This window comes from Petaurus breviceps, unplaced genomic scaffold (assembly GCF_028583685.1).
Source record: "Petaurus breviceps papuanus isolate PSGF00001 unplaced genomic scaffold, PetGlider_PUasm1.0 90925, whole genome shotgun sequence".
Classification (NCBI taxonomy): Eukaryota; Metazoa; Chordata; class Mammalia; order Diprotodontia; family Petauridae; genus Petaurus; species Petaurus breviceps.
In genome coordinates this window covers 3,324,930-3,343,879 of record NW_027187380.1, presented here as the reverse complement: position 1 = coordinate 3,343,879, position 18,950 = coordinate 3,324,930, and the positions used below count along the sequence as shown (strand labels likewise).

Sequence of the window (18,950 nt, the reverse complement as noted above, 5' to 3'; positions counted from 1 at the left end):
TGTGTGTGTGTGTGTGTGTGTGTGTGTGTGTGTGTGTGTGTGTGTGTTAAGTGTCTGAGGCCGGATCTGAACTCAGGTCCTCCTGACTCTGGGGCCAGCACTATACTCACTGCACCACCTAGCCACCCCTACCTCCCCATTTTCACTACTCCTGATTCTCTGAAGCTCGCCTTAAATCAGGGATCCTTAACCATTTTTGTGTGAGTCACAAAATTTTGGTAGTCTGTTGACATGTATGGACCACTTCTCAGAATAATTTATTTGAGTAAAAATAAAATGAATTACAAAAGAAATAAATTATATTTCAATAATTGTCAATATTAAAAAAAAAAAAGTCAGTGGATCCCAAGTTAAGAATTCCTGCCTTAAATCTTTTTTTTTTTTTGGTCTTTTTGGAGGGGGAAAGCAGGGCAATTTGGGGTTAAGCGACTTGCCCAAGGTCACACAACTAGTAAATGTTAAGTGTCTGAAGTCGAATTTGAACCCAAGTCCTCCAGACTCCAGGGCTGGTACTCTATTCACTGTGCCTCCTAGCTGCCCCTCCTGTCTTAAATCTTTAGTCACTTTGTTTCTTTTTTTTTTTTCACTCTATAAATCATTTTTTATTTTGTCTTATTATAGGTAGCAGTTGAGCTATACAAAATAATACTTAACTTTTATTTGATTATTAATATTATTGTTTTATATACATGTATGTATGTGTTTAGTTAATACTAATTTATCAAATAATTACAGGCAGATAGAGCTCTGGATTTGGAGTCAAGCCTGGGCAAGTCATTAACCTCTTTCTGCCCCAGTTTCTCCACCTGTAAAATAGGGATAATTTCTAATAATTTCTTTTCTTCATTTGTTGTGATTTAAAAAATATTTTTGACACTGACAATTTAGTTTCTTTTTTAAAGAGTCAGTTTACTTGCTGATCTTTTTTTTTTTCTTTTTTTAAAGCATTGGGGTTAAGTAACTTGCTCAAGGTTACACAGCCAGTTATTTCTGGGTCGGTGCTAAGTGTCTGAGCCCGGATTTGATCCCAGGTTATCCTGATTCTGGGGCCGGTGCTCTTACTCACTGTGCTACCTGGCCGCCCCACACTTACTGATCTTTTTAATATTTTTCTTTTTGAAAAAGTAACTCCTAGTTTATTAATTCTCTGTTGTTTTTTACTTTCAATTTTTTCATTATCATTGATTTTCCCAGTTTCTATTTAAATATTTAGTTTGGTTTTTATTTGTGCTTTTCTTGGTGTTTTTTTTTTAGTTACTTCCATAATTCAGTGATCTATTTTTTTTTTCAATCAACAAAAATCTACCCACTTACCTTTCTTCCCACCATCCTCCAGTTGAGAATGTTCTTTCATTTGTTGTTCATTTTCAGTTGTTTTTATTTAAACAAAACCTGTTACAAACATATGTAGTCAAGCAAGACAAATTTCCACACTGGTTATGTCCAGAAAGAATACATGCACACTCACACAGACACATGTTATTATGCATTTTTAAATTTTTTTTCCTCTTACAGAAGGTGGGTAGCATTTTTTTTTTGTCATTAGCCCTCTGAAATTATGTTTGGTGATTATGCCAATTGGTATTCCTAAATCATTCATAGTTATTTGCCTTTACAATATTGCAGTCACTGTATTAATTGTTCTCCTGATTCTCTTCATTTCATTCATTAGTCCGTACAAATCTCAGGTTTCTCTGGAAATCATCCCCTTCATCTTTTCTTATAACATAATAGTATCCTATCACGTTCAGATATAATAGCTTGTTAAGCCATTCCCCAGTTACTGAGCATCCTAATTGCAATTCTTTGCCACTTAAAAACAACCCCCATAAAGAATTTTTTTTATGTCCTTATACTTACAGTTTGTTTTGCTTAGAATTAGGACTAATTCCTTCCTTATTCTACTTTCCTTCTAATTCCCCTTTCTTCTCTTTTCCCTCCAATTTCCTTGTTGAATGAAATGTATTTTTGTACCCAGCTCTGTGGGTCAGCAAATTCTTCACTCCCTTGACCAATACAGATGAGAGTAAGGCTCAGGTGGCAGCTGCTGTCCCCCATCCTTTCCCCTTGTTTAACTTCTTTTTCTTTTTTTGGTTGATGGAAGTATTTAGAGATACAAATTTTCCACTAACAGTTGCTTTGACTGCATTCCAAAAATTTTGGTATGTTGTCACTTTTTAAATGAAATTATCTGTTTCAAGGATTTGTGCTTTGTTTCAATAATTTTTTGGGATTAAGTTATTTAGTCTCATTAATATTTAATAATTTCTTCTGTAGCTATTGATTATAGTTTTTATTACTCAGTAGTTAGCCATGATATCAGGATTTTTGATAGGTAAGTGATACAAATACATAAGAACAAGAGCTGTTCTCCATAGACAGGATATGAAGAAATAGCTTTCAAAGAATAAAATCCAAGTTAACAACTATATGATAAATATGCTTTAAATCACTAATAATAAGAAATGCAAATGAAAACACCAGACATACCAAATACCAGTCAGTTTAGCCAAAATGACAGTTGTGCCAGGGGAGGAAAGGCACATGACGGCATTCTTTTTTATTTTATTTTTTTGCTTTTTGGAGGGGGGAAGGCAGGGCAATTGGGGTTAAGTGACTTGCCCAAGGTCACATGGCTAATAAGTGTTAAGTGTCTGAGGCCAGATTTGGACTCAGATCCTCCTGACTCCTGGGCCAGTGCTCTGTTCATTACACCACCTAGCTGCCCTGATGAAGGAATTCTTAATGGAGTTGGGAATTAGTTCTAGCTATTCTAATGAGCAATTTAAGACTGTACTAAAAAAAAAAAGTCACAAATTATGCATATACTTTGAATTAGTGGCCCACTATTATGCCTATACCCCAAAGATTTCAAGAAAGAGGGAAGGGAGACCTCTGTGCACAAAAGTTTTTCTTGCAATACTTTGTTATAGCAAAGAACTGAAAAAGTAAAGGACATACCCATCAGTTTTTAGGATAACTGAACAGATTGTGGTGTATGAATGTTAGGGAATATTATTGAGCCATAAGAAATGAGTTGATATAAGAGAAACCTGAGAAGATTTGTATGAACTGATGCAAAATGAAATGAACAGAACCTGGAAAACAGTTTATATAATAACAGTGAAAAGAAAAACAACTTTGAAAGACTTAAGATTTTTCTCTGGTCAGTGCAATAACCAGTAGGATTCCAGTGGACTTATGAGAGACATTCATTTATAGACAAGGGCAATGTTTGAATTTGTTTGACTACGATTTTTTGTTAGAAGGATCTTTTTTATTAACTTATGAATTTGAGAAGGGTAATGCCAAAAAAAAAAAACCCAAACAAAAACAGAAGAAAGAAAGGATCAAAAGAAAAGACTTAATGAAATAATGTATGAATGAAGGGGGGCATAGCATAGCCTTAGACTTAACATTATAAAGCCATGGTCTTCAGAATTGTTTTTATAATGGTTAGAAAAAAGAAAAAGAAAATCAGACCATTGGGGCAGACCAAATAAACAAGAAACAAAAGCAATAAAAAATAATAACCCACAATTTGGTTAGCCTAAGAACATGAATTGTCTTAGGTCACTTAGACACCCTTTTTTTTTTTTTAAAAGCAATCGGGGTTAAGTAACTTGCTCAAGGTTACACGGCCAGTTATTTCTGGGTGTGGTGCTGAGTATCTGAGCCCAGATTTGATCCAGGTCATCCTGACACTGGAGCCGGTGCTTTTACTCGCTGAGCCACCTGGCCACCCCTAAGCAATTGGGGTTAAGTAACTTGCTCAAGGTTACACGGCCAGGTGTTTCTGGGTGGGTGCTAAGTGTCTGAGCCCAGGATTCGATCTCCAGGTCATCCCAACACTGGAGCCAGTGCTCTTACTCGCTGTGCTACCTGGCCGCCCCTACTAGACACCCTTTTTGACAAGAGCTGCTATGAAAATTAGAAAGTGATTGGGCAGAAATTAATTTTAGACTAGCACCTATGGTCTGACATTCTGTAGTATAAGCTCAAAATAGATAAACAGACTGAATACAAAGGGTCACACCACAAAAAATGAGAAAGAGAACAAGAGCAGGTATAATTTACAATGACTATGGGCAGAATTCATACCTAAATGAGGGATAGAGGTAACCATAAAAAATTAGAAAGTTAATTTAAAAATTAAAACCATTAAATTTAAAAATATTTGCTTAAATAAAATCAGTCAAGACAATTAGAAGACTAATGGTGTAGTGGGGAAAATATGTTTATCAGATATTACTGATGAAAGTCTAAGATCTAAAATATTTGGGGAAGTAACAGAACTATATAACAAACACCAAAATCTGTTCCCCATTAGGGAAATAAAATATACAAACAATTACAAACAATAAATTACTATGAGAAAACATGTTGTAACTCACTAATAAGAGGAGAAATAAATGCATATTAAACAAGTTCAGTTTTCACTTCACGCCTTACAAATTGTTAAAGGTGAAGAAAAGTTAGGAATAAACTAATATTGGAGGGAATTTGGGAAGATGGGAACACTGATGCACTGTTGGTGGAACTGCTAAATAGTCCATCTAATTCTGGATTTCAGTTTGGAATTTTTTAAGAAAAGTGACAGTGATCTTACTCTTTATCAAATACCTCCAAAGAAGTCAGAGATAGACACAAAAATCCCAATATATGCCAGAATATTCATAGTAGCACTCTTTTTGCTTGAAAAGAACTTAGAAATAAAGTAGGTGTCCATTATTTGGGAGAAAATGTAAAAACTGGTCTTTGAATGTAATGAAATATGATTATAGGAAGAAATGACAAAAATGGGAAGTTCGGAGGAACATGAGGTTTATATAAACAAATACAGAGTGAGATTAGCAGAAGCAAGAGAACAATGTACGTTGTGACTGTAATTGAAAAAAAACACTGAAAGGAAATTGAACTTTGAATAGTGGTAAATCCAATGAAGGTATAAGAGAAGAGATAAGGAAATATACTTTTCCTTCTCATGGCAGAGAGCTAGAGGTCTGCTAAGAGAAGATATTAGAGTTTGTGTTAGACATGGTTTCTATATCAGGTATTTTTGCTTAAGTGTTTCTCTGTTTTTCAAGGGAGGGTTCAGTCTGGAAGGGGATAGGAAATGATTGATGCAATAGCCAAAAAGTATCAATAAAATTTGTGTTAATATAAAATAAGGGGTTTTGACTAGATGACCTTTGAGGTCTAAATCCTATGATGTCACCCTGTCACCATTCCAACTCTAAAGTTATGACCCTATGACGGCTGAGGGCTCCTGGGTAATTTACTGTGTTTGAGCATTGTGATGTGTCAATTCATATTTGTAATTGCCTATGTATGCTATTGCTAGGTAGTTGGCTTTTGAAATAAATGTTCTCTTTCCCTTAGGGTCTTTCATTCAAAATAGTTTTAAAAACCCATGCTCGGACTAAAACATCGATTTTGACCTTTAATTCTTCTGTGAAATAAGAGTAAGACTTTAAATATTATGTAATCTTATGGAAGTCACTTAACCTATTTGAGTCTTAGTATTCTTATTAAACAGTAATAATAATAAAGATACCTGTACCAGTTGCCTCACTGGGTTATTGAGAGCATCAGATGGTAAAAGTATCTTCTGTGAGTTATTTTTAAATATATAGCAATAAGGTAAAGTACTTTTTCTGATCTATTTTTACAGTAATAATTCTTTAAGTTAGACTTTAGAAATCTTTAAAAGCTGCATGACATTTTCTTTATCTGTTCTTACAGATGTAGGAATAAGATGGGATTTGTGTAGAACGACCCCATTTGACCATTTCCATGTTGCTGTGCAGTGGTCAGGGTTTGAAGGACCCTTGCCTCTGACCTTCCTTTCTTAGAAAAATACATGTTTCCTTGTAGTCCAAAAGCATGTTCTTGCTTGCCCGCTGAATAGTGATTATTCGCCTATCATGGCAATGAATGAAATATTATGAATGTTTTTGTGTATCATTCAGTTTTTATTTAAAATATGTATAGGTACTAATGCCTTACAAGTTATGAATATATGAACTTTGGATAATTTTTTAAATGCCAGAGGCATGATATATGATATCACGCATGAACTTTATTTTTATGTGATAAAGAGCCACATCTTAGTATGCTAGCCACTTGTTAACACAGTACTATACAAAAGTAGTGATACAAAGGGTCTTCTAATATCCTTTTCTCCATTGCTCTAGCTCACTGTAATACTGATTTATGCTCTTGCTTTCTCAAAGGTTATTTGTGCTTGTACATGGAAAAGGATGAACTTCTGGGAACCACACTCATTCTTGCTTGGGTCCCTAACTCCAGGATACAGAGGCAAGATGAAGAGGCTCTGCGGTACATCACACCTGAAAGCTCCCCTGTGCGCAAGACCCCCAGCAAGCGAGGCCATCGTGCTCAGGGCTCTGGAGAGCCTCATCATCCTTCCCCCACGGAACGGAGATGCACTCTGACCCCTAAGGACGAGGACATCTTGGTGGTGGCCCAGAGTTTCCAAGATACCATCCACATAAGTTCCTCATTAGAAGATGGGGAAAAGATATCCCAAGTCTTGGGGACAGACAGTCCTATCCAAGCTACCCAACCTGTCCATAGTGACTCAGGAATCTTATCTACTATCAGTTCTCAGGATGAGCCAAATAGGTCTGAATTGTCAGTGGATGGTACAGAGGAGGGACCAGAGTTGAGGCCAGAACCTGGAGAAGAGGAAGGCTCCTTAGAGCTCTCTGCTGATGATGTGAGCAGAGACAGTACTTTTGATTCTGATTCTGATGCCTTTTCTTCACCCTTCTGCCTCTCACCAATAAGTGAAGCCCTTGCAGAGAGCAGCAGTTCTGTTTTTCTGGATGATGAAAATAGGTGAGTTGTTTGAAATCTCTTATTTTCTGTAGGCGGGCTGTAAATATGGCAACCATAATATTATGTTCTGTTCTACTCATAAACCAAATGACCAAAATAATCTTTTATTCCATCACATGTTCTGATTTTTGGTTTGGAAAATATAGTTGTTAGACTTATATGAGGCCTAGGCTTGGAACATTTAATGGAAGTAAAAGTTCATCACTTGCCAGGAATGGTAACTTATTATTCCTACTTTTTCACCCTTTTGGCACACATGACTACCACTGATGTCATTAGGGATGGTTGCCGTTCTCATATTTTATTCACTGTAGCCTCCCCGTTAAAGGAGTATTAATAAACTTGCACAATAAGAAATATTTATGTTCATAACTAAGATGATGAAGTCCTATGATGCTAAGCTACAAGGCAGAGTTTCAGTATCTTCCATTGAAAGTACAGGTCATCCTGTGGGCCACCTGGAAAACACTCCTAATATACATACCCAGTAGGTCTGTAACATTGAGTGAAAAGCTTTTTGAGCTGACCTTTTGTCTTTATTGTAGTTAAGTCATTTCAGTCTTGTCTGACTCTTCTTACACTATTTTGGGTTTTCTTGGCCAAGATACCTAGAATGGTTTGCCATTTCCTTCTCCAGTTCATTTTACACATGAGGAAACTGAAGTGGGGTTAAGTCACTTGCCCAGGGTCATCTAGTAAGTGCCTGAGGCCAGATTTGAATTCAGGAAGATGAGTCTTCCTGACTGCAGGCCTGGTACTATATCCACTGTACTATTTAGTTGTCCCCATGTAGCTTTACCAAATGAATTTGACCATAAAACATTTTAAGGCTAATAATGCTAACAATGCATACATACTGTAATATTCTGGGGATAAAAGGCATGAGACTAAGTATGAGCGAAATTTTGGAGCAAAATAGAGAAAGTAAACCTGTTTACTACACATACTCCCCAAATTGCTGCATAGAGTACTTTTGATCCTTAATTACATTTCATATTTTAGAAAAGTATATTTTTATTGTTATTTTCTGGTGGCTCCGCACTAATTTCTACCCTAATAGAATGTACTTATTTAATGAAGAAATAGAATTAAGCAAAAATGAATCACATTGGCCGTGTTTGTATATTTCATTCCACACCTACATTCTACTACGTTTCAAATAGGAAATGGGAACCATGCATTACCATCAGTCATCTAAAGTAACTATTAGTTTCTGCATTGATTAGAGTTCTTATTGTTTTCTATATCATGATAATGGTCATTGTGTTAATTGTTCTCCTGGTTCTGATCTGCATCGGTTTGTACAAGTCTTCCCAAGTTTGTTTGAATTCTGTGTGCTTATTACACTTAAGTCATGGTAATGTTTCATTATATTCATATATCATATTTTCTTCACTGCCACATTCTCCAGTTGACTGGTTCCAGTTTCCTTTCAGTTCTCTCTCCCAAAATGTGTTGCTACATTTTTTGTATAACAGGAGACCTTAGAAATAATAAGATAATAATTTGATATTGCTAATATCTGACTGAACTGTTAGTCAAATTTCATGGTTCAAATTGAATAATATCACTTGATAGCATTAGACTCTAGATGCCAAAAGGAATATGCAATAAATAAACCAGGGAGTTGTAACTCACTGCTCTAGGGATCATGTTTAGGTTCATTCATTTGTATCATATGGTCATTCTCTGCAATCATGACTTTTTAAGGTGGCTTGGATTAGAATCGAAATATTCAGATGTGGCATTAATAGATTTCTGTAAGGTTGCTGTCAGGTGCTACCATGACAGTACTGTTATGACAGTAGCACTTCAGTTATCCACATCTCTAGGTTGCTGACTCAGAGCCAGTTGTCATTAACTAATGTATATTTATGTAAGGAATATAAGACTTCTATGCCTTAATGTTTCATTTGTTTCTGTTTTTGACTCTAAGATTCCCAACTCTACCTGCAGATTTAGTTAAATCTAATTATTTTGAGTGATCATTTGTATCTGTTTGAAGCCATCAGATTGGTGATGTGCACATTCTGAGAAGGGTTTGAAAGATTTGTGATAAATTCCAAATGGTGGGAGAGGATCCTTGTTAGTTGACTTAGGAGGATGACGAAAAATTCAAATAAATATGACTTTACAAACAAGTCCCATAATACTCTTAAAAAAGTGCCAATAATTTCAGGTATTGCTTTAAAGTTGGGAGGGTCTGAATTGCATCAGTCAACTGGCCCCAGGATATCACGCATCTTCTATATTTGGTACCACTTTCTTTCAAAAAAATTTTATTTTCATTTCTGAATATATCTTTCCTGTACCCCTGCCCTGCACACTATCTCTTTTTAACAAATTTTTTCTTAAAAAAGAAAGAAGCAATTCTGAAAAACCAACCAACACATCAACTGAGTCAAACAATATATTCAATATCACACACACACACACAGTCCCTCACATCTGAACAAAAGGGAGGGAGGTACATTTTTTAAAATTCTTCTTCAGATCCAAGCATGGGCATTATAATTACATAGTGTTGAGTTTCGTTTTATATTTCCCATTTGCATTGTAATCTTTGGATATAATTTTTTCCTAATTCTGCTTACTCAACTTTGTTGTTATTCAGTCATTTTTTCAGTTGTGTCTGACTCTTTGTGACCCCACTTGGGATTTTCTTGGCAAAGATACTGGAGTGGTTTGCCATTTCCTTCTCCTGCTCATTTTACAGATGAGGAAACTGAGGCAAACAGGGTTAAGTGACTTGCCAAGGATCACACAGCTAATAAGTATCTGAGACAAATTTTGAACTCAGTAAGAGGAGTCTTTTCTGACTCCAGGACTGACACTATCCATTGTGCCACAGGGCTGCCCCCCTTTACTCAACTTTGCATCAGCTCATATAAGTCTTCCTGTACTTCCAAAATAATATTCTTCACATTCATCAATATGATGTATAGTAATATTCTGTCATATTCAGTAATATTACAATATATATAGCAATATTCCATTATATTTAGGGACCAGTTTCTCTAGCCTTCCTTTAATTGATGAGCATTTATTTTGCTTCCAATTTCTTGCTAACACAAGAAAGTGCTGCTATGAATATTTCTGTGTATAGGGAACCTTTTTTTCTGTCTTCAGGATACTTAGCAATAGAACAAAAGAAAATGGACATATTTTAGTTTTACTTTTTCCACATAATTTCAGATTGCTTTCCAGAATGGTTGGGATAATTCCTGGCTCTAGCAGCAGTGTATTGAGATATATTAAATGGTTTTCATTTATTAATTTATTCTCTATCATCTATTGCCTTTTTATGTATCAGAGAAACTAAGCCTTACTAAATTTAACTTTAAAAATTAATCAAAGGGCATCTAGGTGGCACAGTGAATAGAGCAGTGGCCCTGGAGTCAGGAGGATCTGAGTTCAAATCTGACTTCAGACACTTAATACAAAAAAACTAGCTGTGTGACCTTGGGCAAGTCACTTAACCTCAATTGCTCTACCTTCCCCCCTCCAAAAAAAAGCAAAAAAAAAATTTAATCGAACGTTATTTTAAAATACAAATTGTGAAAATGAGACACAAAATACCAAACACAATTTTTTTTAGATATTATAATGTGCCTTGGCACATCCAGGACTCCTTAAACCACATACCTATTAGTTGGCCTCTAAGGGCTTTCCAGTTGCTATATTCTGTGATTCGTGTGAATCTTCTGATTCCTAGGACAGTGTTCTTTCTGCTATACCCATACTGCCTTCTCTATAAAATATTAGCTCCTGTCTGTACTGTGTTGAAAAGGGAGATTGTTGGAATATTTCATTGTGCTAGAACCTAGTGGAGCCCATGCCCCCCAAATATCTCAGTAAAACTCTAAAAATAATAGAATAAGAATGAAGAAAATCAAAGTGAATCATTTATAAATTCCTCCATTCACTACAGAACTGGATAAATTCCTGCACAAGAACAGAATAGAGACAAGATTGGAAGTTGGAAATGCAAGAATTCTGGGCATCCCCGGGACACCAGCATCATTAACAGAAGAATGTTCTAAGCAGTGCCTAGCACAGTCCAGGCCCTGACCCAGCATCTTGGCAGCCTGGGCCAGAGCCATAGCAAGACACAAAACCCAACAATTCTTGCAGAAGTTGGAACAGAAGAACAAGCTCCCAACCCAGGAACTGGGGCTGCAGATATAAGTAAACAGAAAACACTAAACAATGATGAAATAACCTTGGACTGAGAAATGCCCTAGAAGAAGAGAGTAACTCCACAAAAAGTCCAGTTAGAACCTCAGAAGGGGGGGAAATGTCCTAGTCACAAGGATTGCTAAGAGTGCATGAAAGAAATAAAGCAAGAGATACAAAATGGAATAACTAGGAAAGAAAGGTGAGGAAAATTAGTACCTTAGACTTCACATTGATAAAGCTTACCCAAGAACTATGAATGCCCTGAAAATTAGAATAGGCCATTCAGAAAACAATAGTTTAATGATGAAAGGTATATTAAAACCAAATCAAAGGATTAAAATATATGTGTATATGTGGAATATTATATTATATATGTACATGCATATGTATACACTGATATATGTATGGAATATAATTGCAAAAATAACTGACATGGAAGACAGATCAAGGAGAGATAATTTATTAATCATTGCAGACTGTGAAAATTATGACCAAGAAGAAGCTTCGTTACCTTACTTCAACAAATCAGAAATCAAAACTGCTGAGATCTCTTAGAACCAGAAGGCAGAATGAAAAATTGAAAGAATGTACTCTTGAAAGAAAACTCCAAAATTAAAACTCAAACTTCATAGCGAAAATCCATTGCTTCCAGGTTAAAACAAAACAAAACAAAACACTACAGGCAGTCAAAATGATAGTGGTTAGGTACCAAGGAGCCATAGTCAGGATCTCAATTCTTGGCAGCTGCCACCACGAAGCAGAAAAGAACTTGCAGAAGATAAGATATTACAACTAATGATAACCTCTCCAGCAAAACTGAATATATTCATGGGGGGAAGTGGGCATTTAATGAAATAGAGGATTTCCAAGCATTTCTTTTTTTTAATGCTTTATTAACTTCTGATTTACATCATTTGTTTCCACTAGATTTTGAGTTACAAATTTTCTCCCCGTTTTTCCCCTACCCATCACCCCAAAATAGCAGTCCCACAGAATATCCCCTCCTCCAATCTGCTCTCTCCCATATTTTCTCCTATACCCCTTTTGACTTTTCCAGTGGATCTCTATGCCTCAGTGCCTGTATATCTTATTTCCCAATTACAAGTAAGATGGTATTAATAATAATATACACACACACATATATTTGAATATTTGATTTTAAAACTTTCAATTCCAGATTCATTCCCTTCCTTGTCACCCACCCTTACTAGAAAGATAAGCAGTTCAGTATAGGTTGTACATGTGTGGCTAATGCAAAACAATAACATAGTAGATATATTGTAAAAGACTGACTATATTTCCCTCCCTCCTAGCCTACCTCCCACTTATTCTGTTCTCTACTTTGATCCCGTCCCTTTTCAAAAGTGGGTGCTTCCAACTTCCCTCCCCCCTAGCCTGCTCTCCCCTCCATCCTCCCCCCTCTCATCCCCTTCCCCCCCTATTCTTCTGGAGGGTGAGATACCCTATTTAGTGTGTATTTCACTCCCTCCTCAAGCCAGATTCAATGGGAATAAAGTTAACCTATTCCCTTTTGCCTTCCTATTCTTCCCCTCCATTGTAACCATTTCCCCTTGCCTCTTCTGTATGAGATAGTTTACCCCAATCTGTCTCCCCCCATCTCCTCTCATTATATTCCTCTCACCTCTTAATTTCACCTTTTAAGTATCATCCCTTCCTGTTAAATTGGTCCTGTGCCCTCTACCGTGTTTCCCCGATAATAAGACACTGTCTTATTAAATTTTTTTGGACAGAAAAACACCAGAGGGCTTATTTTCAGGGGAGGGCTTATTTTAATGAACATTGACAGCAATTTTAATAAACAGGTAAATGTGAACAAAAAAAATGTACCTTTATTCAATAATGAATTCAATAAAGAACAGGATGATGCGCTCACTGCTGCAGCTCTGATTGGATGCAGCTCGGAGCGCGGCGTGTGTTTCACCCAGGAGGGGAGGGTACCGTAATGTAGTGTGTAGCGCAGGGGATCACCTTCACTACAGTAGCAATCTCAATAGGGCTTATTTTGGGGGGAGGGCTTATTTTTAGAGGAATCTTACATAGTAAGGGGAGGGCTTATTTTCGGGATAGGTCTTATTATCGGGGAAACATGGTATGTATACCTGTAAACATATATGCACACATTCACATATGTATTCATATGCCTATATACCTTTATATATAGACATATATATGTATATATATATATTTCTAATCCCTTCAACTACTGAGAAAAGTTTCATAAGTTACAATTATTGTTTTTCCATGTAGGAATGTTAGTAGTTCAACTTTGATAAGTTCCATATGATTTCTTTTCCCTGTTTACCTTCTCATGCTTCTTGTATCTGAATGTGAAATTTTCTATTCAACTCTGTTTTTTTTCAGCAAGAATGCTTGGAAGTCCTCTATTCCACTGAATGCCCATATTTTCCCCTGAAACATGATACTCAGTTTTGCTGGGTAGGTGACTCTTGGTTTTAATCGCATATTCCCTTGACCTCTGGAATATTACATTCCAAGCCCTTCGATCCCTCAGTGTAGAAGCTGCCAGATCCTGGGTTATCCTGATTGTGTTTCCACAATATTCAAATTGTTTCTTCCTGGCTGCTTGTAATATTCTCTCCTTAATCTGGGAATTCTGGAACCTGGCTATAATATTCCTAGGAGTTTTCTTTTTGGGATCTTTTTTCAGGAGGTGATCGGTGGATTCTTTCAACCTCTATTTTGCCCTCTTGTACTAAAATATCAGGGCAGTTTTCTTTGAGAACTTCCTGGAGGATGATTTCTAGGTCCTTACTTTGGTCATGGCTTTCAGGTAGTCCAATCATTTTAAAATCATCTCTCCTGGATCTATTTTCCAGGTCAGTGGTTTTCCCCATGAGATATTTCACATTGCCTTCTAGTCTTTCATTTGTTTGGATCTGTTTAACAGCATCTTAATTTCTCATAAAGTCATTAGCTTCCATTTGTTCCAATCTAATTCTGAAGCAATGATTCTCCTCAGTGAGCTTTTGAGATTCTTTTTCCATCTGGCAAATTCAGCTTTTTAAGGCATTCTTCTCCTCATTGCCTTTTTGAGCCTCCTTTGCCATTTGAGTCAGTCTGTTTGGTAGTATTTTCCTCAGTCAGGCTGTTGACTCTCATTTCATAATTTTCTTGCATTGTTCTCATTTCTCTTCCCAATTTTTCCTCCACTTCTCTTATCTGCTTCTTAAGGGCCTCTATGGCCTGTAACCAGCTTGTATTTTCCTTTGAAGCTTTTGGTGCAGGAGTTCTGACTTTACTGTTTTCCTCCTGTTCCATGCCTTGCTCCTTCTTGTCCCCAAAATAGGAGTGTAATGTTGGAATCTTCTGTCTGCTTTGTTTCCTTTGCCTGCTCATTTTGCCACTCAATTACTTGACTTTTGGGCTTTTTGCCACAGTAGGACTCTGCCACCAGACAGGAGAGCTTTTGTCCCAAACGCTGGGGTTTTCTCAGCTGCTGGAGGTATTAGATGGGTGCCCTCTCTGAGGTCTCCATATGCAAGCTAGACACACACCCCAGGACCTCCACCCTAGACTGCAATCCAGATCTAAGCAGGTTAAAGCAAGAGCTACCCCTCAGACTGGTGCTTGGTTCCCCTACACTCTGCAGGCCAGGAGCTGAAGCTGCCATGTGGCACTGGCTGGCTGTGCCTGGTGTCTCAGAGGCTTCTGGCCTGGGGGGTAAAAGCCACGCACTCCCACTTAATGGTTCCAAAGTCCAGACTGCACTGGCCTCTCACCTTGTCCTTTGTATCTATGTGTTGATAAATCTGGAAATGGCCACTGCTGCTGCTGTTCTGGAGCCCCTCAGGCCGTGGCTGGTCAGGCCCACCCTGAGGCTAAAACCTCAGCTCCCAGAGTGCTGTGCTGGCCGATTCCTGCTGGCCTGCTGGGCTGTCCTCAGCGGGAGGTTAGCTTCTCTGTGTCATTTTGTGGGTTGTGAAGCTCCAAAGTTTGCTTAGGGTCCCTTTTTTACATGGATTGGGGAAGGTGAAAGCCGGAGCCAGAGCCATGGGAAGGTTGTGCTTCTACCGTGTTTCCCCGATAATAAGACACTGTCTTATTAAATTTTTTGGACAGAAAAACACCAGAGGGCTTATTTTCAGGGGAGGGCTTATTTTAATGAACATTGACAGCAATTTTAATAAACAGGTAAATGTGAACAAAAAAATGTACCTTTATTCAATAAGCAAATCACTGGGGAAGAACAGGATGACACGCTCACTGCTGCAGCTCTGATTGGATGCAGCTCGGAGAGCGGCGTGCGTTTCACGGGGGGGTGGGGGAGGGGACGGTGCATACAGAGGGTACCGTACGTAATGTAGCGTGTAGCGCAGGGGATCACCTTCCCTACAGTAGCAATCTCAATAGGGCTTATTTTCGGGATAGGGCTTATTATGGGGAAACACGGTATTCTGCCATCTTGGCTCTGCCCCCTTTCCTAGCATTTCTGATGAAAAATGCAAGAAGTGAGTGGAAACTTTGAAATGGAAACAGGAGTCAAGAAAAACATAGAAAGGCACACAGTTTGGCCAATTGGAAAGCACTTTGTAGGAGTGAGGGGTAGCTAGGTGGCACAGGGAATAGAATGCCAGTCCTGAAGTCAAGAAGTCTTATCTTCTTGAGTTCAAATCTGGCCTCAGGCACTTAGTAGTTGGGTAAGTGACTTAACTTTATTTGTCTCAGTTTTGTCATCTGTAAAATGAACTGGAGAAGCAAATGGCAAACCACTCCAGTATCTTTGCCAAGAAAACCCCAAATGAGGTCATGAAAAGTTGGACACAACTGAAAACAGCTGAATTAACAGCATCAACAACATGTGGTAACGAATTTTTTACATGCTAATAGGAGAATAACCAAGTATCTTTCTCAAAACCCTAAAGTCTTTTGGATCATTGAAAAAGATAAATAAGACAGAGTACCTGGGAAGTGATTTTATTCTGTTTTGATGATCTTAATAGAAGATGGAAATGGGAGGGGTCAGGGACAATACTGGGGAGGAAGAGAAGACTGGATATCTTTCATAATAGGAATGCATGAGAATAACAATATTAAAGCATGGAGGAACAGGTCAGGGAAATAGTCATCCCCTGAACCTTACTTTCATCTAAACTATTGTACAAAGGAAGACTGAACACTTATTTTTCTTGTCTTTTTCCTCTTCTTCCCCTCTTTCTCCTCTGTATCCATCTTCCCCTTTCTCCCCCACACACCAAAAAAAATAGAGAATAATTTAAAAGTCTATTAAACTTAATAAAGAAATAAGTTGGGAACACAGACCAAGGAGAGATGGGATTTTAGTAGAGAGCGTATTCAAGGGAATAGTCCTAAGTAAAACAAATTCCAGTGCTGAGGGAAAAAGAAGACAGTAGGATGAAGAAGATGGGAAAGAAAAAGAAGAAAAGTGATCAGAAGTGGGCAAGGCAAAGATAGTAGGGTCTAAAGAACCAAAACAAGCTACTCTACATATTGATTACACGTTAGACCTTCTCTTTTACCCTCCTTTAAAAATAAAAAAAAAGAGGTGATGGGGGCAAAGAAAAGGAAAAGTGCAAGAGGATAAGATAGAAGAAAATTTAAAAAATCATAGCCATGAAGGTTAATATGAAAGGGAATATAGCAAAATGCATTAGAGAACAGAGTCTGTTGATATGTTGTTTACAACATAAAGATTTACATAGACTTCAAATGAGGGGCTTGGAGCAGATTTTATTATGCTTCAGGTGAACTAAAAAATATGGGAGAAACAATCAAGATTTCACATAAGAATAACCTAAATGTAATCACGATAAAAAGACTGAAACTAAATTCGCTTAAAGGCACCATGAATAATAAGAAAAAAATTTAAGGAACTAAATAGAAGTTTAGAAAAATTAGAGGTAATGTATCTCTGGTAATTATTGAATGGGAATAGAAAGGAATTTACAGATTTCAACTGTGTATCACCTTTACAAAAATTGACCGTGTTTTGAGACATTAAAAATCTCACCAGAAATGGTAGAAAACAGTATGAAGCATATCATTTATTGATCATAATGCAATAAAATTATAATAAATATTCATTGCCAGATCTAATGATCTTTTTCTTGACTTCTATGCATCCTTTGACACTATCAATCATGCTCTTCCCTTTGATACTCTTGATAATTTTTCATGACAATATTCTCTCATTGTTCTCCTCCTACCTATCTGATTATTCCTTAGTCTCCTTTGCTGCGTCTTCATCAAAGGCTCACCTTATAACTATGGGTGTCCTACAGAGCTCTGTCTTGGTCCCTCTTCTCTTCTCCCTCTGTACTCTTCCACTTGGTGATCTCATTAGCTCCCATGAATTCAGTTATTTCTGTAGTGATGATTTTCAACTCTACTTATCCATTCCTAACCTCTCAATTGACCTCCATTCTTGCATACTCAATTGACTACTGGACATCTTGAACCAAATGTCCTGTAGATGTCTTAAACTTAACATGTCCAAAACTGAACTCATTATTTTCCCCACAAAATTCTCTCATCATCTTGATTTCCCTATTAATGTACCACCATCTTCAATCATGTAGACTTGGAACCTAGGTATTATCCTCACCTTGTCACTCTCCCTCTGTCCCGATATCCAGCCTGTCAAGTTTACAGTTCTCACCTGGCTGCAATATTTTGGGACTTCTCTGATTGACTTCTCCACCATGCCCCAGCAAGTTCCTTATTGTAATAACTTCATCGTTCGCTTTGGTACTCCCTCTGCTTTTCTGATTGGAGGGTGGAACCATAAACTGCAAACCTTCATTTTAGGAGAGAGGTCAGCTCAAACATCTCTTTATTTTTCATCTAGTTGCATCACTTTGGGACTACTCTGACTTCTCCACCATGCCCCCTGCATCTAGTCCCCTTTTTTTCCTTCCCTTCTCCTAGCTTTTCAGTTTTTGTCTTTTGTTTTCCCCATTAGATTGTAAGCTTCTTGAGACTTGGGATTGTTTTTCTTTTTTCATATTTGTATCCCTAGCACTTAGCATAGTGCCTAGCACATATTAACCTTGATAAATGTTTATTGATTGATTTTTATAACATTTTTCATATATACTCCTTTCTTTCCTCTGACCTTGCCACCACCCTTGGTTCAGCCCCTCTTCACTCCACACTGAGACCATTGCAATGGCCTGTAGGTTGGTCTACCACAGGTTCCAAGTCAGACTCCACTCAGCTGCAAAAATGATCCTCCTAAAGCAGAAGTCTGATCATGTGATCCCCTCGCTCTCCCTGTTCAGTAAACTCCATTGACTCTTTAACTTCAAGAATAAAATATAAAATCTTCTAGTGTTCAAAAGCCCTTCATACCTTGCCCACTCTTCTACCGTTTTAGTCTTCTTATACCTTACACTAGTAAGTGTACTCTGTAGTCCAGTGACATTGGCCTCCTTGCTGTTCCTTGAACATGACACTCCATATCTTGGCTCCAGACATTTTCACAGGCTGTCCGCTATGCTTGAAATTCCCTCTCTCCTTCTCTCTTGACTTCCTTGAAGTCCTGGTTAAAATCTCACCTTCTATAAGGAGTTTTTCCTGATCCTCATTAATTCTACTGCCTTCTCTTTGTTAATCATCTCCAGTATATCTCAGGTATGTGTTGTATATTGTTTGAACATTGTTGCTTGCATGTTGTCTTTCCCATTTGTTTTTCTTTATATTCCCAGCCCTTAAGCATAATGTCTGGCACATAGTAGGAGTAGGTAATTAATAAATGTTTATTGACTGACTGATAAAAACATATACAGGAAATAGAAGAAAGACCTTGCCCTAAAGGAACATAGAGAATATCCAAGGTCTGTTGTGTGTTAATATGTTAAGTTGGGTTCAGAACCTATTCAGTCAAGGTATAATTATGACTACTTATA

General features: G+C 37.4%; 1 protein-coding gene across 3 annotated transcripts in view; it reads left to right on the top strand.

Annotated features, from left to right (window-relative positions):
* TBC1D16 (TBC1 domain family member 16) overlaps positions 1-18,950 on the top strand; it is a 170,333-nt gene that overhangs the window by 67,548 nt on the left and 83,835 nt on the right. For all 3 annotated transcript variants that reach the window (XM_069076088.1, XM_069076087.1, XM_069076089.1), the window contains exon 4: positions 6,237-6,864. In XM_069076088.1, coding sequence (XP_068932189.1) covers positions 6,237-6,864 — 628 coding nt within the window. The remainder of the gene's footprint in view (positions 1-6,236; positions 6,865-18,950) is intronic.